Source organism: Podarcis vaucheri (genome assembly GCF_965113315.1).
Source record: "Podarcis vaucheri genome assembly, chromosome: 16".
NCBI lineage: Eukaryota > Metazoa > Chordata > Lepidosauria > Squamata > Lacertidae > Podarcis > Podarcis vaucheri.
Genome location: NC_138754.1, coordinates 19,363,730 through 19,390,327, shown reverse-complemented (window position 1 = coordinate 19,390,327; position 26,598 = coordinate 19,363,730). Strand labels below are relative to the sequence as shown.

At 50.6% G+C, this 26,598-nt stretch overlaps 1 protein-coding gene across 1 annotated transcript in view; it reads left to right on the top strand.

The window, feature by feature from the left end:
* PCNX3 (pecanex 3) overlaps positions 1 to 26,598 on the top strand; it is a 47,997-nt gene that overhangs the window by 19,465 nt on the left and 1,934 nt on the right. Inside the window, exons 10-34 of the mRNA XM_082202700.1 lie at positions 267 to 402; positions 1,413 to 1,573; positions 2,187 to 2,340; positions 2,509 to 2,541; positions 3,157 to 3,328; positions 3,436 to 3,546; positions 4,952 to 5,043; positions 5,330 to 5,439; positions 5,889 to 5,994; positions 6,835 to 6,927; positions 7,722 to 7,872; positions 8,302 to 8,449; positions 10,148 to 10,325; positions 11,878 to 11,986; positions 12,727 to 12,856; positions 14,174 to 14,232; positions 15,425 to 15,640; positions 17,017 to 17,270; positions 18,137 to 18,367; positions 18,896 to 18,999; positions 19,703 to 19,850; positions 20,068 to 20,298; positions 21,756 to 22,030; positions 22,935 to 23,131; positions 24,485 to 24,912. Of these exons, the coding sequence (XP_082058826.1) occupies positions 267 to 402; positions 1,413 to 1,573; positions 2,187 to 2,340; positions 2,509 to 2,541; positions 3,157 to 3,328; positions 3,436 to 3,546; positions 4,952 to 5,043; positions 5,330 to 5,439; positions 5,889 to 5,994; positions 6,835 to 6,927; positions 7,722 to 7,872; positions 8,302 to 8,449; positions 10,148 to 10,325; positions 11,878 to 11,986; positions 12,727 to 12,856; positions 14,174 to 14,232; positions 15,425 to 15,640; positions 17,017 to 17,270; positions 18,137 to 18,367; positions 18,896 to 18,999; positions 19,703 to 19,850; positions 20,068 to 20,298; positions 21,756 to 22,030; positions 22,935 to 23,131; positions 24,485 to 24,912 (4,027 nt within the window). The remainder of the gene's footprint in view (positions 1 to 266; positions 403 to 1,412; positions 1,574 to 2,186; positions 2,341 to 2,508; positions 2,542 to 3,156; positions 3,329 to 3,435; positions 3,547 to 4,951; positions 5,044 to 5,329; positions 5,440 to 5,888; positions 5,995 to 6,834; positions 6,928 to 7,721; positions 7,873 to 8,301; positions 8,450 to 10,147; positions 10,326 to 11,877; positions 11,987 to 12,726; positions 12,857 to 14,173; positions 14,233 to 15,424; positions 15,641 to 17,016; positions 17,271 to 18,136; positions 18,368 to 18,895; positions 19,000 to 19,702; positions 19,851 to 20,067; positions 20,299 to 21,755; positions 22,031 to 22,934; positions 23,132 to 24,484; positions 24,913 to 26,598) is intronic.

Below are 26,598 nucleotides of genomic sequence, written 5' to 3'. Positions count from 1 at the left end.
AATGGATGGTGAAAGTGTGGGGAATCTGTTGCCCTTCAGATGTTGCCGGACTCCAACTCCCATCAGCCTCCAGCCATCATGGCCGGTGGTCAGGGTTGATGGGAATTGTAGTCCAGCAACATCTGGAGGCCTGCAGCTTCCCTATTCCTGATGTAAGCACTCCCACTTATAGGACCTGTTGGTTGCCCTGGGATACATGCCTCCCATCACCAGCCTCTCTCAGGTGATCGCTGCTGCATCACATTCCTCCTCTTTTGCTTTGGCAGGGACAGGCATTCGCATTCCTCCAGCTTCAACTCTGCAGAGGTACCAGAAGGGACGCCTGCCCTTACGCTGCTGCAGCCACGCCCCGTGGTTCTTCAGGGCATGCAAGTGCGCCGGGTGCCACTGGAAATCCCTGAGGTGAGGCCCTGGGACCCAGGTGGCAACACTGAAATCGCTTGGGCTTCCTCGGAAAGAGCCACGAATGGGTTGCATCGCTTTGTAATTTTGTGAGCCGCCTCAAATGTGGGAAATTTCAGACAGAAGAGGTATAAGTTACCTGACACAAAAGGCGCTTTTAAGCTCTCCTCCTTGCTTGGGTGATAAGACCTGCTCGGCATGCCAGCTCTGGAAGACATGGGGTGCTTCCCTGAGATCTTGCAGGAACTCAGTTTGCCCTGCGAGATCTCATGAGAGCATCCGAAAGCTGTTGCACACAGCAGGCCTTGCCCGCTAAGCAAGGCAGAGAGCTTAAAAGCTCTTTCTGTGGTGGGTAACTCCAAGGGAATTGGACACAAAAGAGCTTTGCATCTCTCTGCTTTGCTTGGATGTAACCTGAGCAATTTCAACCAACCTGCCTTCAACCGCATGTGGTTGGAATTGCGCAAGTTACATGTGTGTAAATTGCAGCCATACTCTATTTGATCTCCCAAGTCCTAGTCCAACACTCTGACAACTGCACCACACTGGCTTCCAAGAGTACTACTGCTGTGGGGCAGCTCTATAAATTAAGTAGGTAAATAAATATGGGGAAGACAAAATGTCACCTAGAGAAGGATCTGAAATAGTTTACTTGAAGTTTGTTTAATTCTAGATTGGTGTTTTCGTGTGTTGTAAACCGATTTTTCTTTAAAATACAAAGCGGTATAGAAATGAAATTAATAATAATAATTGTACTCTCCCAGTTTATTGCATTTGTGAAAAACGGGCTTAGCGGAATTCGATTTTTCTGGGACAAAAACTGAAGAGGGCAGGGGCAGAGAGATTGAAAAGTAAGAGTGACTTGAGAAAGGGGGCATTATTTGTGGGTTCAGCTTTTACTTTCTGGCCAGGAGGCGAAGTCTCTTTCCTTTTAAACGGTTTTGGGGGTGATGGGATGGGTCCTGAGTGGAGTGGCAGAACTGACCCAGTTAATTGGCTGTTTTCTGCAGTTCGACCTTCTGGACCAGGAATCGCTGCACGAATCCCAGGAGAACACGCTGATGATTGAGGACAAATGCCACCCGCGCCAATACTACAAGTTCTGGGTGCTGCCTGGACGCTGGATGCGAGTGCGCTATGACCGCCTGGCCTTGCTGGCTCTGCTGGACCGGTGAGTGACACACCCAGCTGCTCGTCTGGCCAGGATCCAGGCAGTCCTGTCTCCCCAGTGATGCCTCTTCCTGCGAAAGGTGCCTCTGGGCATATGGCAGCCATAAAGGTGCAAGATGAGGCTGGCAAAGTCTCGCAGGTAACTGCTGAATGGACGACTGGCACCTCCTTGGTTACACGCCGTCCAGATCTTTGGGTTTCTGAAGCCTCTTTGTAACCTCACAACTTTGGAAAGATGTAGCCCAAATGGTCACAAGATAACGGATTTGCTCACGAGCCCTTGCGTGGATTTGGACAATACTTTTGAGAAAAATAGCAGAACCCTTCTGAAAACAACCCCCCTGCCTGTTTCTGATCTCCGCCCTGTCCCTGGAATGCCGCTTCAGTGTGCTCAAAGGTGAAAATTGGGCTTTCCGATTCAACATAAGGAAGCAGATTTTAGTTACGCATTTTTCTAATGACCAGCTGGGATGGAACAGTTCAAGGAGAAGTCCCTGCTGCCTCGCAATGATGGGAGCAGCCCCAGCCTCACTCCTCTTCCCTCCTCTGCTGCCTATTGCTGCCAGGTGGCAGTGGACGGTCAGTGATGCTCCGTTCTTCCTCCGCCCCTCCAGGAACCGGCGAGTGGCAGAGAACGTGTTTGTGGTGGTGCTGGTGAGCCTGGTAGCTTTCCTTGGATACCTCCTCCTCCTCCAGGGCTTCTTCCGGGACATTTGGGTGTTCCAGTTCTGCGTGGTCATCGCCAGCTGCCAATACTCTCTGCTGAAGGTGAGTCTGTGGAGCCCTGTCTGCGGCTGAGCATGTAGCTTTGCCATTCGATGAGTGTATTTTCAGTACTGCTCCCCTCCCCCTGGATGTCCTGAGGGTGCATTTTCTCTGCAAGGAGACCTGATGTATCTAACCTTCCGCCCCCTTTCCTGCCATCTTTTTTTTCAGAGTGTCCAACCTGATGCTGCTTCGCCGATGCATGTGAGTATCAAACTGCTGGGAATTTGAGCAGGCTTGAGAGTGTGTGTGCGTGCGCACAAGGATAGCAGATACGGCTTTGGTTGGTTGAGGATGCTTCCCTTGGATGCACTTTTGTGCATGTTGTGTGGAATCAGTTTATTAGTGGGCCTCGTGCACCCGAGAGCTGGGAGCGGGAGGACAGGGCAGGAAGTACCACCCGACGGGGGTGGGCAATGGGGCATCGGGGGGGGGATACAGGGGGAGCACAGAAGAGGCAAAGTATGTTTCTAGGTGGATGAGTTGTAAGATCTCTGAAAGAAAAATGACAGCATGTTTACTGACTGGAGGAGTCCAGCTTACCCCCCTCCCGGTGCCACCGATGGAGACATATGACCTGGCAATCATCCGGCATGTGAATGAAGAATGGGAGGGGCCTGATAATTATCTGGCCTGTAGATCCAGCCCCCTGCTCTCCGCTGCCTTCCGCTGCATGCGTGAAAGATGGCCTTGGAAGGCAGACATGAAGCAGTCCCCGCCCAGAGACCTCGCAGCCTTGTGCTAGTTGCTGTCCCTAAGAGGAAGCATCCCTGGCCCCTGTTCTCAAGGGGGCTTTTCTGCTTTCCCTTCCTCCGGCAGGGGCACAACTGGATCATCGCCTACAGCCGCCCTGTTTACTTCTGCGTGGCGTGCCTCTTGATTTGGTTTCTGGACCTCTGCGCCCATGCCATACCCCTCCCACCCGTCTCCTTCTACGACCTCACCCTCTTCTCCGCCGGCTTCTTCTACTGCGCCCGAGACGTGGCGATTGGTGAGTGGCTGGTGGGGTGGCCCATGGCTGGCGAGAGAATCCCCGGGTGGCTCATGGGGTCATTTGAATGTCCGTGGCTTGATCCTGTTTTTTCTTTTCTCACCCAGTTTTCACCCTCTGCTTCCCGGCCATCTTCCTCTTCGGACTCCTCCCCCAAGTCAACACTTGCTTCATGTACCTTCTGGAGCAAGTGGACATGAACATCTTTGGCGGAACAGGTGCAGAGAGAAGAGGGGAAGGGTGAAAGGGGAGGGGCTGGGGCTGAGGGGGTCCCGGGGTTCTGCTGGAGGTACAGAGCACATTCCTCTTCGTCCTCACCGGTTCGCGTGAAAAAAGGGCAATGAATTGCTGAGCTGAGCATCCGTAGTGGAGCTGGGTATGGACTGCAGCACTTCAGACCGTGGGTCCAAGGTGGGACCCCCATATTGCAGGCTGCAAGAGGCATTACGGAAGGTGGAGGGGCTCGGAACGGAGGGACTGGGTCAGGAGGTCCCTCCACTTGTGGCTGCGACTCCACCCAGCCTCCAAGCCAATTCGTCAGCCCCTGCAATGTTTTAAAAGCTCTCCTTTCTCTCCCTCCACTGTCCCGATCTGTTGATGCAGAGGCAGGTGGAAATAACAGGGTCAGAGGTACACGGAGGAGTGGGCTGCACCTCCTCCCCCACTCCGCCCACAGGACTTAGCGTCCTAGAACTGTAGGGCCTGTAGGCCCCAGGGTCATTTAGTCCAAACCCCTACAATGCAGGAATCACGCCTAATCGTGACTGTGCAGGGATCGCCGTGGTGCTGGAAGCCACAGGAGGCAAGAGTGCTCTTGTTCTTGGGTTGTGGCTGCAGGAGTGGTATGGGGCAGATGAGAGGGTGCCAGCGTAGAACGCCCTGCTTGTTAGATCAGCACTGAGTGCTGATCTGCTACTGGGCCAATTTCAAGGTGTTGGCGCTGACAAATAAAGCCCTATTCAGCTCAGGGCCCAGGTCACTTTAGAGAGTAGCTTATACAACCCAGTACATTGCTGTGTTCTGCAGGAAAATTTCTCCTGCAAGTTCCTAAGATCTCAGAAGCCGCCTCTGCAGTAGCTCAGAGGAGCAGAGTTTGTAGCCCCTGTTCTGTGGACTGTTCCTGTCCAGAGATGACACCCAGGCACCCACCATCTGCACTGTCCAGAAACAGACATTTTTGTTCTGGCAAGCTCTCACTCCTAGATGTGTCTTACCTGTGAGTTTGTTAGGGTTTCAGTCTTGTTTTAAACCTACCTGCTGTTTATGATTATTGTGTGTAAATCGCCTTGAGACAGTGGTTTAGAAGGCAATTGATACATTAATTGTAATAATACAGTCATACCTTGGAAGTTGAACGGAATCCGTTCGACTTCCAAAGTGTTCAAAAACCAAATTGTGGCTTCTGATTGGCTGCAGGAAGCTCCTGCAGCCAATCAGAAGCCGAAAAAGCCACGTCGAACGTTCGGGTTCCAAAAGAATCTTCACAAACCGGAACAATCACTTCTGGGTCTGCAGCATTCGGGAGCCAAAATGTCCGAGTTCCAGGGTGTTCGCGATCCAAGTTACAACTGTAATAATGTTAATTTATGGTGCTGCCTTCTTTCTCTCTCTCCCCACCCACAGCTGCCACCAGTCCCCTCACCGCCCTTGTTGCTCTCCTGCGCAGCCTCCTCGTGGCTGCCCTTCTGTACGGTTTCTGCCTTGGGGCCATCAAGGTACCTGACCTTTGTGGGGAGCGAACGGGCCAGACTTGCCTTTGGGGAATGGGCCGGGGCTGGGTGTTGGCATTGAGCTCCAGGGCAGGTTCAGGTGGTTTGCTTTGTGGTCACACTGCAACCTTTTGGTCTGAAGCAACAGTGTCATCAGATCAGGTCTAGGTTGGGAGGGGTCCGCTTTTGGCTGCCTGCTAGGGCTTTGGGTTTCAGGCAGGGGCTTTGAGGGTATTGCAGTTTCTCTGAGCCTGATTGGTTTAGTTTCTCTCCTCTTTGCTCTCTCTCCCAGACTCCATGGGGTGACCAGCACGTGCCCGTCCTCTTCTCCGTCTTCTGTGGCCTCCTCATGGCACTCTCGTATCACCTGAGCCGCCAGAGCAGTGACCCGACTGTGCTCTGGTCTGTATCCCACCCGGGATGGATGGGGAGTGCAGCCTGCAGCAGCAGAGAGCAAGGAGGGAGTTGGGACTCCTGAGTGGCAGGGATACAATTCGGGGCGGGGGAGAGAGATCAGGGTTTGCAATCAATAGCTGCTGGGAGGTGGAAGGATGAGAGAGGGGAGGATTGCTGGGGACAGTGGAGCAGATTCCTATGGGAGGCGGTGGACTCTCCTTTCTTGGAGGTTTCGAAGCAGAGGTTAGATGGCCATCTGTTATGTGCGATCTAGTTGAAATTCCTGCGTTTGCAGGGGGTTGGACTAGATGACCCTCGGGGTCCCCTTCCGACTCTACAATTCTGTGATTCTATGACTCCCCCAGCCAGCTTGACGTGGGGAAAGGCATGAGCCTGCTGGGGATTTCCTAACCCTAGTTCTTCTCTTCCCTGTTTGTCTCCCCCGGACGGGACAGGTCTTTGATACGAAGCAAGCTTTTCCCTGAATTTGAAAACCGCAATGTGGAGAGCCCCCCACTTGGAATCAAGGATCCACTGCCTGAGAAACTACGCAGCTCCCTGGTGAGTAAGGAGGCTTGAGGAATTTGTGGATGGGTGTTGAAAAGCTCATTCATCTGAGGCACAGCCCCCGAATTCATTTGCAAATTGGGTGTAGTCTGCGCTGAGCCAGGCAGCGGGAGGAGAGCAGCCTTTTTAATTTTTATTTTCCGTGCAACATCCCAGGGAAGGGTAGCACGCCATCACCCCAAGGAGCATTTCCATCCACATTTTAAAGCGATGGTGCTGTAAAATTTAAAAAGTAGGGTGAGTGTGGAAGTTGAAATACAGCCCGTAAACCGCCTTTCATGTGGATTAAATAAAAAAGACCTGCACTTGCAAAGGGGCTATCTGTTCGTCACGTGCAAAATTGATGTGGTTTGAGTTCAGTCTGCTCTGTCCATCCCTGCTGGTGAGGTGGGTGGGGCAGCCTGGAAAAGGAAAAAGAAGGGGGCCTGCCCTATGCAGTTTTACTTCTTCACTGATAAATGGTGTCCTAGCAACGGGCCGTCCCAGAGTGGTCCATCAGCTTAAAACAGGGCTGTCCAACAGGTTGACTGCTATCTAAAAAAGCTCAACAACTTTGATTTCCTAAAAAAAAATCTCAACAACTTTGGTAGATCACTGCCATTTATTTTATAGCGAGAGTAGATCTCAGTCTCTTGAAAGTTGGACATGCCTGGCTTAAAATATTGGCATAGTAGTGATCATCCATAAGAGAAAGTTGTGATGGGTTTTTTGAAAAAAAGGGAGCTCCCTGGAGGGTGTGGGGCTCAGGTGTCTGTGTCAACTCTAAAGCAAAGGGTGATGTGCACAGAGAAAGTCCCAGCTTCTCACTTCCTCTTCCTCCTCGCCCCAACGCAGCGGGAGATCCTTCACTCAGACCTGGTCATGTGCCTCGTCATCGCTGTCCTGACATTTGCCATCAGCGCCAGCACTGTCTTCATCGCTCTTGAGGTACCCGTGGGAAGAAAGGCGGGTGTGGGAGACAGAGGCTCCAAAGGAGCTGGGGTGCTGCTTTGCGCAGGGAGCGTCAGCGGTTGCCGAGGAGGTGCCAGCACTCTAGAGCCAAAAACCTGAGATCTGTGGGGTCCGGTGATGTCACAGATTTGCCAATGTCTGTGGATTGGACCCAGCGGCAGTAATGGGGGTGGTGGGGGTGTTACTAGAGGTAGAAGGAAGGAAGGCAATCGTAGATTCATAGAAGTGGAAGGGACCCTGGCAATAATCTAGCCCAACCGCCTGCAATGCAGGAATATTCAGCTGTCCCGTACAGGGATTGAACCTGCAACCTGGGCGCTATAAGCACAGCACTCTAACCGACAGAGCTATCCAAGGAGTAGCTGTGAAGGCCTGGAAAAAGAATTGGGTTAGGGGATCGGATGACAACACCCCTCCCCACAGAATTTTAAAGAGAAAATTGAAAACCTCACGTGAACCATGTGTGAAGGGGACCATCAGGGTCATCTAGATTAAAGAGTCTCATGCTATATTGACTAAACTATTTTCTGCCCAGCTTGTTGGCACCAGTGTCCCCCTGCCGCCCACCCCCCTGGCAGTCCAACAGTTCTTTGAGCCGCTCACTTAGATAACCCCTGGCAGGTAGGCATTACTTAGTCTAGTAAGCTTGCACACATAGAAGAAAAACAGTGAGTGAGCTGGTGCTCTGGGCTAACAAGCTTAACAGCAACCCTTTATGTGCCTGCAGTGTGCTTTATTGCATTGCCCGCCTCTTGTTCTGCCCTTCCCAGTCTGTTCTAGGTTACGTTCTCTACGCTTTGGCCGGCCTGGTGGGCTTCGTCACTCACTACCTGCTGCCCCAGCTGCGGAAGCAGCTGCCCTGGTTCTGCCTCTCGCAGCCGGTGCTGAAGCCGCGCGAGTACAGCCAGTTCGAAGTGCGCAGTAAGTACCCTGGGTACACGTAGGCAGGCAGGCGTCACTAAACATGATGTTCCTCTGAGTTCTTGAGCAGGGAGAGGCTGCCTTTGGAGGGCTCATTGCTCTCAGCGCAGCCCTGGGATGGTGCAGGCATGGGATGATGCCTTTGTGCACCTGGACTTCTTATGGCACAAAGCAGAGCTTCTAGGTAGGCTTGAGACGCAGTGCAGCAAGGCTTGAGCCCCCAGGGAAGCACTGTGGCTCAGTGGTGCTTCATGCGAAGCAGGTTCAATCCCTGCCGTGTCTTGGTAAGGCTGGGAGAGACACCCCTGCCTCTAACCCTGGAGAGCTGCTGCCGGTCAGTGAAGATAGTTCTCAGCTAGATTGGGCCAAGCAGGTGATTGAGCATCGTCTTATGTTCCTGTGTGCCTTCCTCCACTCAACATCTTCCAGGTGCTGCCCAGCTGATGTGGTTTGAGAAGCTCTACGCCTGGCTACAGTGTGTGGAGAAATACTTCATCTACCCAGCTGTGGTGCTCAACGCTCTCACCATTGATGCCCACTTGGTCAGCACTCCACGGCAGGACAAGTTCTGCATCTAGTAAGTCCCACTCCCACGCTGGGCTGCAACTTCATTGTATGGTGGCAGGGGCTGCTGTGGTGGACTCTCTCTCCCTCCCTCCCTCCCTCCCTCCCTCCCTCCCTCCCTCCGCTCCTTCTCTCTGTAACCTTCTGCACTTCTGGGTAGAAAGCTGTCTTAAGGGTTCTCTAGTGCCAAAAATGTTTGCACCAGGAAAACATGACTCCCTAAGACTACATTTGCACCATATATATTTGAAACTGTATGATACCAGCTTCAACAGTCATGGCTTTCCCCAAAGAATTCTGGAAGCTGCAGTTTGTTACAGGTGCAGAGAGCTGTTAGGAGACTCCTTATTCTCCTTGTGGAGCTGCAATTCCCAGACTTCCCCGTGAAGAGAGATAAATTGTTTAAGCACTCTTGAGAATTGTATTTTTCTGTGCGGGGAATATAGTGGTCTCTTAACAACCTTCGGCACCCTTAACAAGCCACAGCTCCCAGGATTTTGGATGAGGGGGAACCATGACTGCTTAAAGCGGTATCATAGTGTTTAAAATTATGTTGTGAATATGGTCTTTTCCCACCTGGTGTCTTTCAGAGGTTTTGAACCACAATTCTGATCAGCATGCTAGCTGGGGCTGATGGCAGCTGTAGCCTAACGTATTTGGGGGGCACCAGGTTGGGGAAAGCTGCTCTAAATTATGGCTGTCAGAAAACCCTTGTGTAACTGCATCATTTTCAGAATTTGTTGTGTGCTTGCTGATCACAGGGATTGGCTGTGGGTGTGTACTTGGGCCATGAGTACTGAGTACTGAGAAACTCCACTGGAGAGCCAGTGTGGTGTAGTGGTTAAGAGCGGTAGTCACGTAATCTGGGTAACCGGGTTCGCGTCTCCGCTCCTCCACATGCAGCTGCTGGGTGACCTTGGGCCAGTCACACTTCTGTGAAGCCCCACTCACCTCACAGAGTGTTTGTTGTGGGGGAGGAAGGGAAAGGAGAATGTTAGCCGCTTTGAGACTCCTGAAGGGGAGTGAAAGGCGGGATATCAAATCAAATCCAAACTCTTCTTCTTCTTCTTCGTGCCTCTTCCAACCATTTTTTGACTTCTGAGATGTCCATATAACTTCCAAGCAAAGGGTAGCAAATAATCAGCCTAATAAGCCAATATCCTTAAGCATACTGAATTTGCAATATGAAATCCTGTGCTTGCTCACCATTTGCGCAGAATGATCTAATAGCATTGGCCGCCAAGACTGGATTTTTGTGTGTGTACTTCTGTTACTGCCCAGGCTGAGGCGTTGGCGCTGAACTGAAAGCGTGTGCTTATGTGTGTGTTTAAGTGAGTTTCTAACTGTTGCGTTTATGAAGCTGTGCTTTGAACGTCAGTGGGCTGTGCCTGGCAGAATCTCAGAAGCCAGAGCGTACCGGGAGGGTGGGGGACTGAGGGGAACTTTTGTGTCTGCATTTGGCTCTTTGGTTCTCCCAATGAATAGCAGGAGCGGTGTGCAAAGCCTGCAGAAAAACATTTTGCAGAAGCGTTGCACGATTCATTTGTGATCAGAAATCATGAACACTGGGCTCCAAATGCCTTTGGCTAGCAATAAACTTTTAAGAACCTTGGGTTTCCCTTTTTATTTTTATTTTGTAGAGGACAGATGCACGAGTAACATATTCTCTCTTCTTTTCCCTTTCCCTGCCTCCCTCCCCCTCTAATCCCAGTTGCCGAGCCCTCCTCATCACCATTGCAGGCATGAAACTTCTGCGCTGCTCCTTCTGCTGCCCCCCTCAGCAGTACATCGCCCTGGGCTTCACTGTCCTCTTCTTCCAGTTTGACTACAAGCAGTACTCCGAGGGCTTCCTCACCGACTACTTTGTCATGTCCATCCTCTTTAGCAAGGTGGGTGCTGACCTGAACCCCCCTCTCCTGTCAGGAAGAGAGTCCTGGAATCATAGAGTTGGAAGGAACCCTGAGGATCATTCCTGCAATGTAGGAATATGTAGCTCTCCCATACGGTGATCGAACCTGCAACCTAAGCATTATCAGCACCGTGCTCTAACCAGTCCTTAGACTGTGGCAGAACAGGCAGGTTTGCTTGGGGTCCAAGGGGATAGGATAATGCATTGCAGTGCCTTCCTCTGACTTGGTGCCATTCATTTGGGAAGTGATAGCAGATCTTCTATGAACTAATATCAAACTCCTTCTCTGAGTGTGAATTCTTTATTTTTTTCATTCATTCATTTAATTGATTTCTGTTTCTCCTTGGAGCTCAAGGTGGTGGCTAAGACAGCCAATGGCCCAAGGTCACCACCCTGTGAGCTCCATTGCTTACAAAAAGAGCAAATTTGAACTTTGGTCTCCCAGGTCCCTAGTCCAGCACTCTAAACACTGCACGACACTGGCTTTTACATAGCCAAAAGAAATTCCACTGTCCTTTCACAGCAAGGAAGTGTCACCAGGCTCAGGAGAACTCAAAAGTTTGCAGAAGCATAAGAAATGGAAGGAGGGGTCCCTCCAACAGCCCAAAGTAGAATTGAGTGTGGCTCAGTGGAATGCTAGCTGACTGTTAGGGGAGGGGAAATGGATGGTGTGGGAAAGGTGAATGGAATGGAGTGTCCTGCAAGGTGGCACGGCTAGCTGGTTGGCTGGAGCTATGAATTGGAGCACTTTGCACTGCAACCTTCTGTTGCAGATATCACTGGTATCCAGTGGCTGGCTCCATTCTTGGAATTGAGGAACTGGCTCGTTCTAACACGACAGTCCCTATTTGTGTCCTGCGCTCCTGTGTTTAGATTGCCTTCTGTTTATTTACTGATTGGTTGGTTTTATTTTTATTCTTCAGTAGATTTGTGGCCTACTTTTCAACTGGCATTCCCAAGGCAGTTCGCAACATTAAAAAAATTGCAGTAAACCCATTAGCCGCCTTACAGTTTAAACAAAGGGAAACCAAAGGTTTCTGCTGCTGTTTTTAACCATTTGTACCTCTCATTCCTTTTCAGTGTATTGAGGGAACCCAAAAGTTTTGGGTTACCCTGTCCAGAGGACTGCATAATCATTGTCACCCGCTATCTGGAAGGGCTTTTTATCTTCTTTACCCAGTAAAGAGCCAATCCCTGGCAGCATAGCAAATCACAAAGGAAGGAAGGAGTTGGAAAGTGGCATGCAGCGCAGTCTTTGACGAGGAGTGTCTGGTGCAGGGCAAAGAGGAGGGGCAGGGGAGGAGGACAGGCAGGGACTCCACAGATTGTGGACCAACCCATTGGGAATAGGGAAGGTGACCCAAGACTTCTGCTGGGCAATTTTTCCTTTATCAAATTCAGGTGGGGCCTATCCTTTAGCCATCCCAGTCTGCTCCCTCTCCTCTCTGATCCACTAGTCTCTACTGCTGGACTGAGCTCCCTGTGGGTAATCTTCTCTGTTCTTCTTTTCCCGCACCCCATCCCCTCTCCAGCTGTGGGACCTCTTATACAAGCTCCGGTTTGTGCTCACCTACATCGCCCCCTGGCAGATCACGTGGGGCTCTGCTTTCCACGCCTTCGCTCAGCCGTTCGCCGTACCTCGTATCCTTTTCCTATTGCGGCAGCCAAGGGGTGGATGTGGAAGGCAGCGCGTTCAGAGTTTTTCTCAGTAATAGTCAATTCATTTCATGAAATTTACTTGGCAGAGGAACACTCGAGTGTTTTACAAATGATGAGTGATGCAAACGGAAATAATTCCACCTACTCTGTTTCTGTCCTCCGCTCTCAACACAACCCCTGTCATCCAACAGGAGTGGCAGCAGACTCAGGACTGCACATTTAACCAGTGGGATTCACTGCCACATGATGTTCTGGTGGGCAGCATAAGCTGCTTCTAGGAAGATTCAATTCGTCAGTGACTCAGTAGCTTGAATTAGAGCAGCCATGGTCAACATTTTTACTTGTTTCCTGTTATCTATACCCCCAACTTTCCTTCAAGGAGTTCAGCATGGTTCTCCGCCTCTCTGTTTGATCCCCAAAGCAGCCCTGTGACGTAGGTTAGGCCGAGAGAGGCAGTGACTGGCCCAAGGTTGCCCATTGGGCTTCCTGGCTGAGTGTGGGTGCGAACCCTGGTCTCCCAGATCCCAGTGCATCACTGCCACTCCTACAGCACCCTGTTTTGGTGAATGCTGCAGACAGAGAGCAGGTGGCTGGCTGTAACTTTCAGCACCTGGGGTTTGCTGACATTGGACACTGAACCAGCAGCAAGAGTAGCCAGGTATTTGACTTTGTCCTTTTTGAACTTGATGCTGATGTTTCCTTAACTGTGCCTGCCTGTCCAGACTCTGCAATGCTGTTTGTCCAGGCTGTCCTATCTGCTCTGTTCTCCACCCCTCTCAACCCGCTGCTGGGCAGCGCCGTCTTCATCATGTCCTACGCTCGCCCTGTCAAGTTTTGGGAGCGCGACTACAAGTGAGTGCCGAGCATGTTGCAGGGAGACCCTGGAGCCAATCTCCCTTGCCACTCAGCTGCTAATAGTAATGATAATAATAATAATTATATTATAATGATAATAATGGGTTTCCCCAGCCACTCTGGGCAGCTTCCAGCAAAATACAATAATTAATAAAATATTGGAAACTTCTCTAAGCAGGGCTGCTTTCAGATGTCTTCTAAAATTCAGATAGTTGTTTATTTCTTTGACATCTGATGGAAGAGCGTTCCACAGGGCGGCAACACTACCGAGAAGACCCTCTGCCTGGTTCCCTGTAACTTCGCTTCTCGCAGTGAGCTCTGGACCTCAGTGTCCGGGCAGAACGATGGGGGTGGAGACGCTCCTTCAAGTATACTGGGCCAAGGCCGTTTAGGGCTTTAAAGGTCAGCACCAACACTTTGAATTGTGCTCGGAAACATACTGGGAGCCAATGTAGGTCCTTCAGGACTGGTTTTATGTGGTCTCGGAAGCCACTCACAGTCACCAGTCTAGCTGCCGCATTCTGTATTAGTTGTAGTTTCCGGGTCACCTTCAAAGGTAGCCCCACATAGAGCACATTGCAGTAGTCCAAGCGGGAGATAACCAGAGCATGTACCACTCTGGTGAGACAATCCATGGGCAGGTAGATTCTCAGTCTGCGTACCAGATGGAGCTGATATAGACAACTGCCCTGGACGCAGAATTGAGCTGCGCCTTCATGGACAGCTGTGAGTTCAAAATGACTCCGGAGTGAGCTTTCTACAATAGGGACGTAAACGTTGTCTTGTATGGAGACAGCTCTTTGGTCCATCTAGCCCAGCATTGTCTACCCCAGGGGTGGGGAACTCCCATCATCCCTCATCACTGGCCATGCTGGCCGGGGCCCATGGGAGTTGCAGTCCAAGTTCCCCACTCTTGGTCTACACCCAGCAGTCTCCAGCTGTTTGGGGACTACAATTCCCATCATACCTGACCACTGGTCCTGCTAGCTAGGGATGATGGGAGTTGTACTCCCAACAACCACTGGAGATCCAAGTTTGGGAAACTGGCAGTGGCTCTGTCTGTTCAGAGTTTCAAGTAGGAGACAATTCCCAGCCCTACCTGGAGATGCCAGGGACGCAACCCAGAACCTCCTGCTTGCAAAGGGATTCCTCCGGCATTGAGCTACAGCCCTTCCTCACTGGATCACAGGGTCCATACTCTTGGCCAGGACCACATTCCTGCTGATTGTGGGTGGGACTGGATCCAGGGGTGGGCAGGCCAGAGCCAGAAGTGGGTGATCCGCCTCCTGTCTAATCTCTCTCCTTCCTTCTCAGCACCAAGAGAGTTGACCATTCCAACACCCGACTGGCCACGCAGCTTGACCGCAACCCAGGTGTGTTTCCAGGGGTGGCCCCCTACTAGAGAGCTTGAGGCTGACAGCAGGTCAGGGATTGGCACAGAACTCTGGCTCCTAGTCCATTTCTTATGTCAACCTGGTCTAAAAAAGCCACTGTACCATAAGAGTAAATCTTCTGCTTTAGTTCTGTGGCTGTTTTCCGGCTCTCCGTCCACCTTTCTATATAAATCCGCACATTTAAAATAATTTTGCCGTGCAATCTTAAGCATGTTTTCCTGTAAAGGAAATCCCACAGCCTTCTGTGGGTCTGACTAATAAGTGCTGTTTCGTATCCAGACATTGCCGGCTCGAAAGACTAAAGGCCATATTAGATGTAACTTTAGTGCAGCCACAGAGGGAGTTTGAATTTGATAGGCATAATGATGGGAGGTGATTAATGCTTTTTCCACAAGTCACCTGTCCCTGGGCTACAGTTCCTTGCTGCAAGAACAGGACCCATCCGCTATGCCTGGTGTCTCTGCCTCTGCTTATAAACATAGGCACTTCCCAGGCTAAAGCGCAGTACGGTCAATAAAAGAGCCGGTGCACTGCTTAAATGGTCTTGGAGTGTGAATGCCACAAGGTAGTCATAAGGGCACATAGGAAGCTGACTTACATCCTGTCAGACTAATCTTCTGTCTAGCCCAGTATTGCTGATTCTGGCTGGCAGCAGCTCTCCAGGCGGTGAGAGGGAACCTTCCCTAGACCTGCTGCGTCAGATGGCAGGGACTGATCCTGCAGCCCTTTGCCCACAAAGCAGGGGCTCTATCTTTGAGCTGCAGTCCCCATCCCTGAAGGCAGGAGACTGCCTTATGCTGAGTCAGGGTCTTTGACCGTCAGCCCAGTGACACTGGCTGGCAGTGGCTCCTTGTGGTCTTGGGCAGAGATAAGTTCTCATTGGCTGATTCATTTAAATGGAGAAGCTTTCCAGGAGTTTCTTGGGTGCAAAGCAGGCGCTGCAACACTTGAGCTGCCATGGAAGCCAGCAGCAGTCATGCACCATGGGCAAAGAAAGCCCCCCCTCCTTTGCCCAAATCACTAGCCTGCCTGTTGTGGAGGGAAGCCCTTCTGGGTCCCGAATGATGAGGGCAGAGTTGGGAATCCAAGATTATCTGGAAGGCTGCTCCTCTCTGCCTCCCCTGTGCTTTTGCTACGTATTTGTGCTCATATGGTTTGTCCCGATTTGCAGGCGCCGATGACAACAACCTGAACTCCATCTTCTACGAGCACCTGACACGCTCCTTACAGCACACACTCTGCGGGGACCTGATCCTGGGGCGCTGGGGCAACTACACCACAGGGGACTGTTTCATCCTGGCCTCGGACTACCTGAACGCCCTCGTGCACCTCATCGAGATTGGCAACGGCTTGGTGACCTTCCAGCTGCGGGGCCTCGAGTTTCGCGGTAAGTCGGCAGGGAGGCCAAAGCGATGGGGAAGCCCATGATCTTCCTGCTGAATCTTCCTGGGACAGAAGACTGCTCCTGGGGCTGTTTGTGGGATCCGATGGGAAATGTAATCCAAAACATTTGGAGGGCCCCAGAAGACTGGATTACAGCTTCCACCTTCCCTGACGGTTGGCTACACTGGCTGCAGCTGATGGGAGGTGGACGCCCAACATCTGGGTCTCTACACATGGGCTGTCCCTGGTCCATATTGTCACACACACACACCAGGTTTCAGTAATGGTCTTTCCCAGCCTTGCCAGGAGATGCTGGGAATTGAACCTGGGACATTTAGGCCTTTGAAATCTGGGCATAGGAAGCTTCTTTATATCAAGTCAGACTTGATTTGCCCATTCAGCCTTCCAGTATTGCCTACTGCAGCCTTCTGCAACCTGGTGCCATCCAGATGTTTTGGACTGCAAATCCCATCAGCCCCAGCCAGCTTGGCCAGTGGTCAAGGATAATGGGAGTTGAGGTCCAAAACACCTGTAGGTAACTAGGGTGCAGAAGGCTGGCCGTTGTTGTTGTTGTTGTTGTTGTTGTTGTTGTTGTTGTTATGGCGGTTGTTCGACAGTGGAACAGTCACCCTCAGGAGGTTATGGACTCTCCTTCTTTGGAGGTTTTTATGCAGAGATTGGACGGCCATCTGTCATCTGGATGTTATAGCTGAGATTCCTGCATTGCAAGGGGTTGGACTAGATGACCCTTGGTGTTCCTTCCAACTCTGTGTTTCTATGATTCTATTATTATTATTATTATTATTATTATTATTATTATTATTAAAATTTATTACCCACCTTCCAGCAGGTCCCAGGGTGGGTTACAACAATCCTAAGATTCAGAATTAAGAACAGTTAAAATACTGTCACTAACTAGCAGCGGGTCGCAGCAGAGAAAGGGCTTTTTCCCATCCCCTGCCTCCTGGTTCTTTTTTAAGTGGATATACCAGAGTTGCCACTGAGCTCCATCCTTGCATCTAGCCTGTAGGCTGGAGGTAGGCAACACGCCAGCCCAGAGGTGGAATCATCCAACCCCATCAATTTTGATGGCAGCGGCGCAGGCAAACAAAATTAAGAGACTGTTGTTGAAAGGTTTAGAACCCTCTGTGCTGTGATGTGAGTCGCCAGTGATCCCCCTCCCTAGGCATTAGATTGGCTATTTCATGAGCAAGGAGGGGGCAGTAGCCCTTCTCCTCAACTTATCTGCAAGGATCTCTGTGTTCTTGTTTAAGTGTGGGCTCAGATCTCCTGCTATCAAGGTGACTAGGACCCATGGGCCACAGAGAGGTCAGTGCCTGCTGCCACAGACTGACGTGCAGGCTGCCCTTTCTTTTCCAGGTACCTACTGCCAGCAGCGAGAGGTGGAAGCCATCACGGAGGGGGTGGAGGAGGACGAGGGCTGCTGCTGCTGCGAGCCGGGCCACCTGCCGCGCATGCTGAGCTTCAACGCAGCCTTTGGGCAGCGCTGGCTGGCCTGGGAGGTGGCTGCCACCAAGTACGTCCTGGAGGGCTACAGCATCAGCGACAACAATGCCGCCTCCATGCTCCAGGTCTTCGATCTTAGGAAGATCCTCATCACTTACTACGTCAAGGTGAACCTCGTTGCCTGGGAGGGGAGATCTGTACTACTGCACTTCTGGGTTGTTAGTAATGGTTGTTACGTCACAATAGTTTTCTTTTTCTAAAAATGAAAAGGTTGGTTGAAAGAGGTTGGTGCCTTCAGCAGGCATCAGAAAAGTAACAGAGATGGTCGGTGCTGTTTTTCTAGAAAAAGAGGTGCTGGAACTCACCAGGAACATCTCCCTCATTCTTTTAAAATGGCAATGGCGCCCGCCTGAGAAGTGCTGGAACTGAGTTCCGGGGGAGCCCTGGAAACAATGCATATCTGATATTTACCATACAGAATTCCCAAAGGAATTGGTTGGTATTAGGGGGTCCCTTTTTCCGGTTGCATTTGATCTGTGAAATCCCCGCCTAACAAGCCAACAGGCATGAGCTTCATACAGTCACTTTGGTCTTAGGAATGAGGCCTTTAATGTAGAACTTTCCCCCCATCCCTGTATCAGACAGATGCCGCCTCTGTTAACTTTCTGGTGCCTCTTGAAGACTTTCCTTTTCCAGCAAGCCTTTTAAATTGAGGTTTTTCTCCCAGTCTAATATTGTTTTTTGTTGATGTTTTTATTGTTGGTTCATTGGAATCGATTCATAAATAAAACAGAAGTTTGGAGCAGGGTTTCCCAAACTTAGGTCTCTATCTGTTTTGGAACTACAGTTCCCATCATCCTTGACCACTGGTCCTGCTAGCTAGGGATGATGGGAGTTGTAGTCCCAGAACATCTGGAGAGAGGCCCAAGTTTGGGAAACCCTGGTTTAGAGAAACAGTCACAGAAAGTCTTGTGGCATGCAGACACCCCTCCCCTTCCATCCTTTGTGATCACCTCCACCTTCCCTTTGGCAGAGCATCATCTACTATGTGACTGGCTCTCCAAAGCTCGAGGAGTGGCTGGGCAACGAGGGGATCCAGGAGGCCCTCCGCCCCTGTACCTCTCTGAACTACGCCGACAGCGACCCCACCTTCAACCTCAACATAGATGAGGATTACGATCACCGCATGGCAGGCATCACCTTGGCTTCCTTCTGCAACATCTACCTCGACTGGATCCAGTACTGTGCTAGCCGCAGGGAGAAGGTGAGTCATGGGCTGTTGTAGGAGAGAAATGGTTGCTCCCTCTCTGGAAAAAGGAGGTGCCTGGTGTTCCACCTGGTTCTCCTGGAAGTCTTCCCAAACCCTCAATGTATGTGGGCTGCTCAGAGTCTTCCAGAGATGGAATAATTAAATGCCACCCATCTGAGTCTCCCTCTCCTGCTGCAACAAGCTGTCCTCCACCCTGGTCTCCAAGAATGAGCAGCATAATGAGGAGGTCAGAACAGAGACCAGATGTGTGCTTGGGAAACATCTGGGAGAGGAGGAGCCTTCAAAGGGGTGGAAGGTTGGGACCTTCAGTCTTGGCAGCTGCTCTATAAGGGCAAGAAGTGTTTCTGAGCTGCAGGCCATTTCCTTGAATAAAGAGTTAACTTCACTGACAACCCCAACTCTGCTTCTTCGTGCTGACTTGCATCTGACTCCAGCCCTGACAAATGCAGATTCTGTGCATGGGCCCCATTCTGCCTCCCATGCCTCTGTGTGTCTTTTCTTTCTTTCTTTCTTTCTTTGCAGCCAGTGGACCGGGAATGGAACTCCCCTCTGGTCACCCTGTGCTTTGGGCTCTGCATCCTGGGGCGCCGGGCCTTGGGCACTGCCTCCCACAGCATGTCAGCCAGGTGAGACCAGCCCCAGACATGCCTCCTCCCCACCCTCTGTGTTAAGAACCCCAGAGTAGGTTTGATTGGAATGCTTTGCCACATGGGTTTATATTATTGTTTGCCTAGCGAGGCAGCATATCAGTTTGTATAATGATGATGGTGGTGGTGATGATGATGAGGATTCAGTTGTACCTCGGATCCCAAACACCTTGGTACTCGAACGTTTTGGCTCCCGAACACCACAAACCCGGAAGTGACTGTTTCAGTTTGTGAATGTTCTTTGGAACCCGAATGTCCGACGGGGGTTCCACAACTTCTGATTGGCTACAGGAGTTTCTTGCAGCCAATCAGAACCCACACTTTGGTTTCCAAACGTTTTGGAAGTCAAATGGACTTCCAGAACGGATTCCGTTTGACTTCCAAGGTGCGACTGTATAGGGAACAACTGCTAAAGACTCCTGCTTGTGTGGCCTGCCTGAACAACATAGCTCAGTCTCTTAATCTAAGGCTTTTAATCTTAATCATGACATGAGCCTCTTAATTTTAGGATTGTAGGTTCGAGCCCCACATTGGGCAAAACAATTCCTATGTTTCAGGGAGTTGGACTGGATAATAATAATTTTTATTATTTGTACCCCACCCATCTGACTGGGTTTCCCCAGTCCCTTCCAACTCTGCAATTCCGTGATTCCTCCCTTCCTCCCTCCTTCTTTCTCTGCAGCCTGGAGCCCTTCCTGTACGGCCTGCATGCACTGTTCAAGGGGGACTTCCGCATCACATCACCCCGCGATGAGTGGGTCTTTGCTGACATGGACCTGCTGCATCACGTGGTGGCACCCGGAGTGCGCATGTCACTCAAGCTACACCAGGTGTGCCTTTGCCCCACCCACGTAATTAAGTAGGAGCATCGGAAGCTGCCATACAGAGCCAGACTGTGTCATGGACTGGCTGGAGGCAGGGGAGTGGTGGGAGAACCCAGCTGGGGAACCCCCAAGGGAACCCCCAGGGGAAGAAGTCTCAGAGCCAGGGGTGCTCCTTCCCTGTCTCGCCCCTTGCAATACAGCATTGCCTCTCCTCCTCTTCAAGGACCATTTCACCTCCCCGGATGAGTACGACGACCCAGCCGTGTTGTACGACGCCATACGGTCGAACGAGGAGAAGATGGTGATCTCGCACGAGGGCGACCCCGCTTGGCGCAGTGCCATCCTCACCAACACACCCGCCCTGCTGGCCCTGCGCCACGTGATGGACGACGCCAGCGACGAGTACAAGATTATCATGCTCAACAAGCGCTACCTTGGATTCCGGGTCATCAAGGTGGGCAAAAGGCTGAGATTGTGGGACATGGATGGATTTTCCGCTTTCATGGGAGTGGGGGAGAAGCTGAGCTCTGTGGTCAGGGAAGTGTGAGGACTCAGGTAGCGAGTAAAGATTGCTCACGTCAGCATGGTTCAGGGCAAGCAGAGCCTGAAGCATCCACACTGGGAAACAAAGACAGACCAGTGCGCTTGGCTTCATGCAGTGGACTCACCTGGTTTCTCCAGCTCCTAAAAATAAACTTCATAGCAGCCTTCCTCAACTTGGTGGACTCCGGCTCCCACCTTCCCTGACCACTGACCACACTGGCTGAGGCTGATGGGTGTTGTGGTCCGAAACATCTTAAGGGCAACAGGCTGGGAAAGTCAGTCCTTTGCATCATTTTCACCATCAGGGTTTTGCTGACTTGTGGAAGCTTTCTGTTGAGTCCCTTTCCAGCATTTTAGTTTGGCTGGCAATAGTTGTCCTGTCCACCTTGCACCTTTTTACAGAAGAACATCCTAGCCTCGGTTAACATCTCACCCAAAACTGCCTATATCTTTCTGTATACATAAAAATATAAGGTTGTTGTCATGCAGTCCTTGTTGGAGGATTTGTAGTGCCTCGCCACATCACAATACTGCATTTTCATGAAGTCAGGATTTGGTAGGGGAGTAATAGAAAAGGCTTGCAGTTGCACAACACTAGTGGGCATGGCATGGGAGTGAAAAGGGAGGAACACTGATGGGAAAAACAACAGCAGAAGTTAGAGTAAAGCTGGGCTGGGGAGAAGAAAGTTGTGGTTTTAAACAATGGCAGAGGTTTGAGTAAAGTATCTTCATACCGTGGGATATTTAGGGGTGGGGTTGGCAAGTTGAACAAGCAGGGGTGCAGCCTTCTGTGTGTACCCACGCTCCCACCCTAGAATAGCTGTTAAAATGACCTCAAAAGGGTTTTCCTACAATGCTTTGGGCGGTGTGAGGAGGCTTGCAAGCGAGAGAGCCTGGAAGTGAGCTGGTGTTGCTCATCCCCACTCGTCTTTGAGCCTCTGTCTGGATTACCTGCAAGCGTGGTGCTAGCCTGAGCTTGCATGCCTGGCATGCCCAGAGGTGCCTTTTGCAGGAAGAGGCATCTCTGGGGAGACAGACCTGCCTGGATCCCAACCAGAAGAGCAGCTGGGTGTGTCACTGACTGAACCAGCAGGGGCAGCAAGGCCAAGCAGTTGCAGCGCACCCACATCCATTGCTCAGGCAGCGGCCAGAACTTCTACCATTGGCATGGGTTCTCCTGGGACTTGTGCAGAGATTCCGGGTTCAGAAGGTGAAACAGTGCAAAGAAGAGAATGTTGAGGAGCTAATTTGGGCTTTTGGTGGATGCCCCTTCGACTCTGTCCTGCACCCAGCTCCTGCTCCCAAAGCTGGAAACTTGTGCTGTGTGCTTCTTGCGGAGCAACGCTTTCCTCCCTCCTTCTGTTCCAGGTGAACCGGGAATGTGTGCGGGGTCTGTGGGCCGGGCAGCAGCAGGAGCTGGTGTTTCTCCGGAACCGGAACCCCGAGCGCGGCAGCATCCAGAACGCCAAGCAGGCCCTGCGCAACATGATCAACTCCTCCTGCGACCAGCCCATCGGATACCCCATCTACGTCTCTCCCCTGACCACTTCGTACGCCGGCAGCCACCAGCAGCTGCGCTCGCTGTGGGGAGGCCCCATCAGCTTGCACAATATCTCCGCTTGGTTCATACGAAGCTGGGAGAGGTGAGGCTCTCCCTTGTGTTGCAGGAGGCTCCATGTTTCCCTGCAGCTGAGATGGGGGATACTGTGGCTCTCCCAAATCCTAGTGACTAGGGCTGATGGGAGTTGGAGGTCAGCAACTTCTGGGGGTTTTCAGGTTCCACTCAGCCATGAAGCTCACGGGGTGACCTTGGGCCAGTCACTGTGTCTCAGCCCAACCTGCCTCACAGAGTTGTTGTTTGGGTTAAGTGAGGAGCAGGAGAACCCTGTTCACCACCTTGAGCTCCTTGGAGAAGAAGGTGGAATATAAATGCATTTTTTTTTTAATTTAAAAATTTGTTTCTGGTTTTAAAGCAAATACAAGAACCTTGAAACATTCAGCAGTACATCTGATGGTGTTTGTTCCATCCATTGACTTTGGACAGAATCTTACACCTTCAGTGCTCAGACATATTACTTAACATAACCTCTCCACTGCACAGATGGAGCAGTTGGTATAACAAAGTCTTGATTTTGGCCATTAACATAGTTTAAAAAGGGGGTCCACGTTTCTTGGAAGGTACCTCTTTTCGTTATGCCTTTACTGTAATTGCCCTCCTGTGTCTGGCGAGACCCTCAAACATTGCTGTATCCCACGTATTATTTTCCCATATGTTTAGGGTTTTTTAGTCTTGCTCTTCCATTGTTGAGCTGACCATGTGGCACTCAGGAAGAAGCCTACTAGTTCTCTGTGGTGCAGGGTGGAGCCTATTTCCGAAGATAGCAGGGCTAAGGCAAGAATAAATACAATCAATAAATAAAATTCAAGGTGGGGGGGCGGTTCTTGGCAACTAGAAGGACAGGGTGGGCAGTAACCAGCACGGCTATTCCCTTTGCTTGCACCCCCATCTGCTCAACACCTGTCCCAATTTCCTCCTCTGTTTCACAGGTTGCAGAAAGGCTGTGGGGCTGGTTGCAATAGTGGAGGGAACATTGAGGATTCGGACTGCGGTGGTGGCTCTTCCTCCCTCAGCAATAATCCCACCGTGCACGGGTCTCAGGCTCCTGGGAGCACCGCTCACAGTGTGGGCACAGGGGCTGCAAACCCCGCCGAACCGGTCATCACCACTGCCCAACCCCAGGCAGGTAAGGAGGACTCTTTCCCCCCCCCCCACAGATGCGACATGGCTTTTGGTGAAAGAATGGGGCATAATGGGGGTAGGAGTGGGAGTCAGAGAGGACAAGGTTTTGGAAACAGGAGGAAGGCTGGAATTCCAGCAGAAGGAGAGGCTGCTGGATGGAAAACCTGCAATAGCACACATACACACCACACCTGCAGACACTGTCGTCGTCGTCATCTTCTTCTTTTTCTTTGTTAAATATTTTTTATTAATTTTCAGTTACAAAAATCTAACACGTGCCATATTATAGTAATACAAAATAGCAATACCAATTCAAATACAGTGGTGCCTCGCAAGACGAAAAGAATCCGTTCTGTGATTCTCTTCGTCTAGCGGTTTTTTCGTCTTGCGAAGCAAGCCCATTGAAGGATTAGCGGATTAGCGCTATTAGCGGCTTTTAGTGGCTTATCTGCTGATCAGATCAGCTGATAAGCGGCTTAGCGGCTTAGAAAAAGGGGGGGAGGGGAAAAAACCAGCAGGAACTCACAAGACATTGTCGTCTTGCGAAGCAAGCCCATAGGATATTCGTTTTGCGAAGCACCTCCAAAACGGAAAACTCTTTCGTCTAGCGAGTTTTCCGTCTTGCGAGGCATTCGTCTTGCGGGGCACCACTGTACAAATCAATTACATAGCCAAATATAAATTTTGTGTGGCTTCCCACGTGCTGTACTTCAAGGTCTGATTCCCTTTAATTCTGCCTCCAGACTGTTGCTCAAACCAAATACAATCCATTCTTGATAAAATCCCTTATACCACAGCTACAATGATTAACTTCAGTTCACATTAACACATATAGTAATTGGTAAATTTGCAAATGAAGTTCTCCTTTTTTCTTCCTGTGCGAGGTTTTAACTTCCATCAATTGTTCCTTTTATTCTTTATCAAATATTATGTCCAAATTAGTTATTCCTGATCTCCTTTGTGCCTTACGGCTTCTGTTGACTGGGAGTTACTCTGGAGAGGTCACTCTCTTTGTTCCCACTGCAGACACTGTCTTTGACCATGGAAGGAAGAACATAGCCAACTGACAGCCTTTTAAAACAAAAACAAAATTTTATTGGTTTTTAAACATATAACCATTAAACAGTTATCCTTAAGTACATGTAATGATGTTTGTTCTATCCGTTGATTTCAGACATAAACTTACACGCTCAATGTTCAGGCATATTTCTTAATGTATAGCCATTAACAGGCTTATCCTCCCTGAATTTTGTCCTATGCCCTTTCAAGGCTCGGTGTGTGCTCAGGGCTGCTCGTCCCTTGGGGCTTGTCCTGTCACATTGCTGTGGTGGCCATGTTGCTGTTCTTATCTCTGCAGAACTAGAGTCCGGTCTTCCTCTTCCTCCGAGCCAAAGCTGGCTGGTCCAGCCCCAGCCGGCAGGCCCCTTGCTGAGCCAGGGCGAAGGACGGCCCCCACCTACGCCGGCTGCGTCGTGGCCCCCCGGTCCGCACTTCTTGGGAAGCCAGCTTTCCTGCGCCAGCTCCTTGGCTTCTGTGGCTGAGGGGCCGGGACGTGCCCCTCTGCCTCTCCGCCCAGGGCTCGGGGCCCACTCCGCCTTTGCCTATGAGGGCCTCTGTGGCAAATGGAGCCTGCCCAGCCGCAAGGGACTGAACGGGCTGGGCGGGAGCGAGAGCGACGTCCCCCCCGGAACACCCTCGCCCCGCACGAAGGACAATGCTGCTCTATCTTCTCCCACTGTGGCTGCGCTGGGGACTCCGGGTGTTGGTGGGAGCCCTAAACCTCAGGTGTGTATCTGCTCACCTCCATCCATTTTAAATAGACTTGCCTTGCCTTTACAGCCTTGCAGAGAGCCAGCAGGAAAGCTTTACCCTTCAGCTGAATTTCAGTGGGCTGCCCCCCTCCCTCCCCCCCAATTACAGTGGTACCTCAGGTTAAGTACTTAATTCATTCCGGAGGTCCGTTCTTAACCTGAAACTGTTCTTAACCTGAAGCACCACTTTAGCTAATGAGGCCTCCTGCTGCTGCTGCATGATTTCTGTTCTCATCCTGAAGCAAAGTTCTTAACCCAAGGTAATATTTCTGGGTTAGTGGAGTCTGTAACCTGAAGCATATGTAACCTGAAGCGTATGTAACCCGAGGTACCACTGTATTTCCCTTCCTCTTTGTACCCTGACATATCACAAGAGGGCAGATGTTTTAATAGCCTCGTAGTTTTGTAGAGTTGGAAGGGACCCAAGGGTCATCTAGTCCCAACTCCCTGCAATGCAGGAATCTCTGCTAAGGCACTTTGTGTTTTCTTTCATTGTTATGAGCCATCCCGGATCCTGCTGCACGGAAAGCCAGGATATAAAATAAAGTAATTATTTGGAAATAGCCAGTCTGGTCCCTCTGCAGGACAGCCAGTTCTTTCGAGTTTCTGAAATAACATGGAATTGGTCTTCAGCCATTGTCCCTTCTGCCTGTTCTCTAAACATCTACCCAGCAGACTTATATCCAGTGTTCTTTGGGAATTCTAAGAAACTGAAAGATCAGTGCCATTTCGAAAGGTCAGTCTGCCATCTTGATCCAAAATGGCACCCAATTCATCCAAGCATGGATAAGAATCTGCTGCTTGATCTCAGGAACCATTAGGCAAAAGCTTAGTTACGATAAGGGGGCAGCTGGCCAACAGCATGTCACACCATTGTTAAAACATCTGCACGGGCTGCCCATCTGCTGCTGAGCCAGGCTTAAGGTCATTGTATTAATTTACAAAGCCCCCAACCACTTAAGTCCAGCATTCAAAATTCGCCAGGCACATTTTGCACCTGGCTATCAGCCACTTGCGACCAAGTGAAGACATCTCCACCATCTAGAGGTGCATGCCTGGGGTCTTTGGGTCTTGGCCGTTTTCACACACCAGCAACACATCCTGTCGAATTTTATCTGTTTATATTTTATCCCGAATGAATTTCAAGAACCAAAAAGTTGTACTGAATATGACTTTTGAGCCACCTGGCCCAAAAATGGCAACTAGGCATTCCGTTTTGGCAACCATAACCCTGGTTTAAGAAGCCGTTCGGCACCTAGCTTATATACCTGTGTTTCTAATACTGCTTAGGCCCAGGGTATTCAGGGATATCCCAGCTCAATCACTGAGATCATCTATAGGAGCATCATTGGTTGTTCCCCAAATTGGTGAGGCTCATTTGACAACAGCAAGAAATCCTTTAGTCTCATTGGCCTAGTCCTGTGGAATGTTCTGCCAAGAAGAGTATTTTAGTTGTGTAGTATTTTAGTTTCTGGCCTTTTCTTTTAGACCGCTCTGATATCTAACAGAGGAAGGATGGTTTAAAAATATTTTAATAAAATAGTACAATTAATAAATGTCAAACTCAGCATTCTGAAGTTGGATCGCCAGCCTAGGAAAAGGTGCTCTTCTGAGCTGCCAGCCAGTACCAATCTTAACTGGTGAGTGGGGCTCAAGAGTG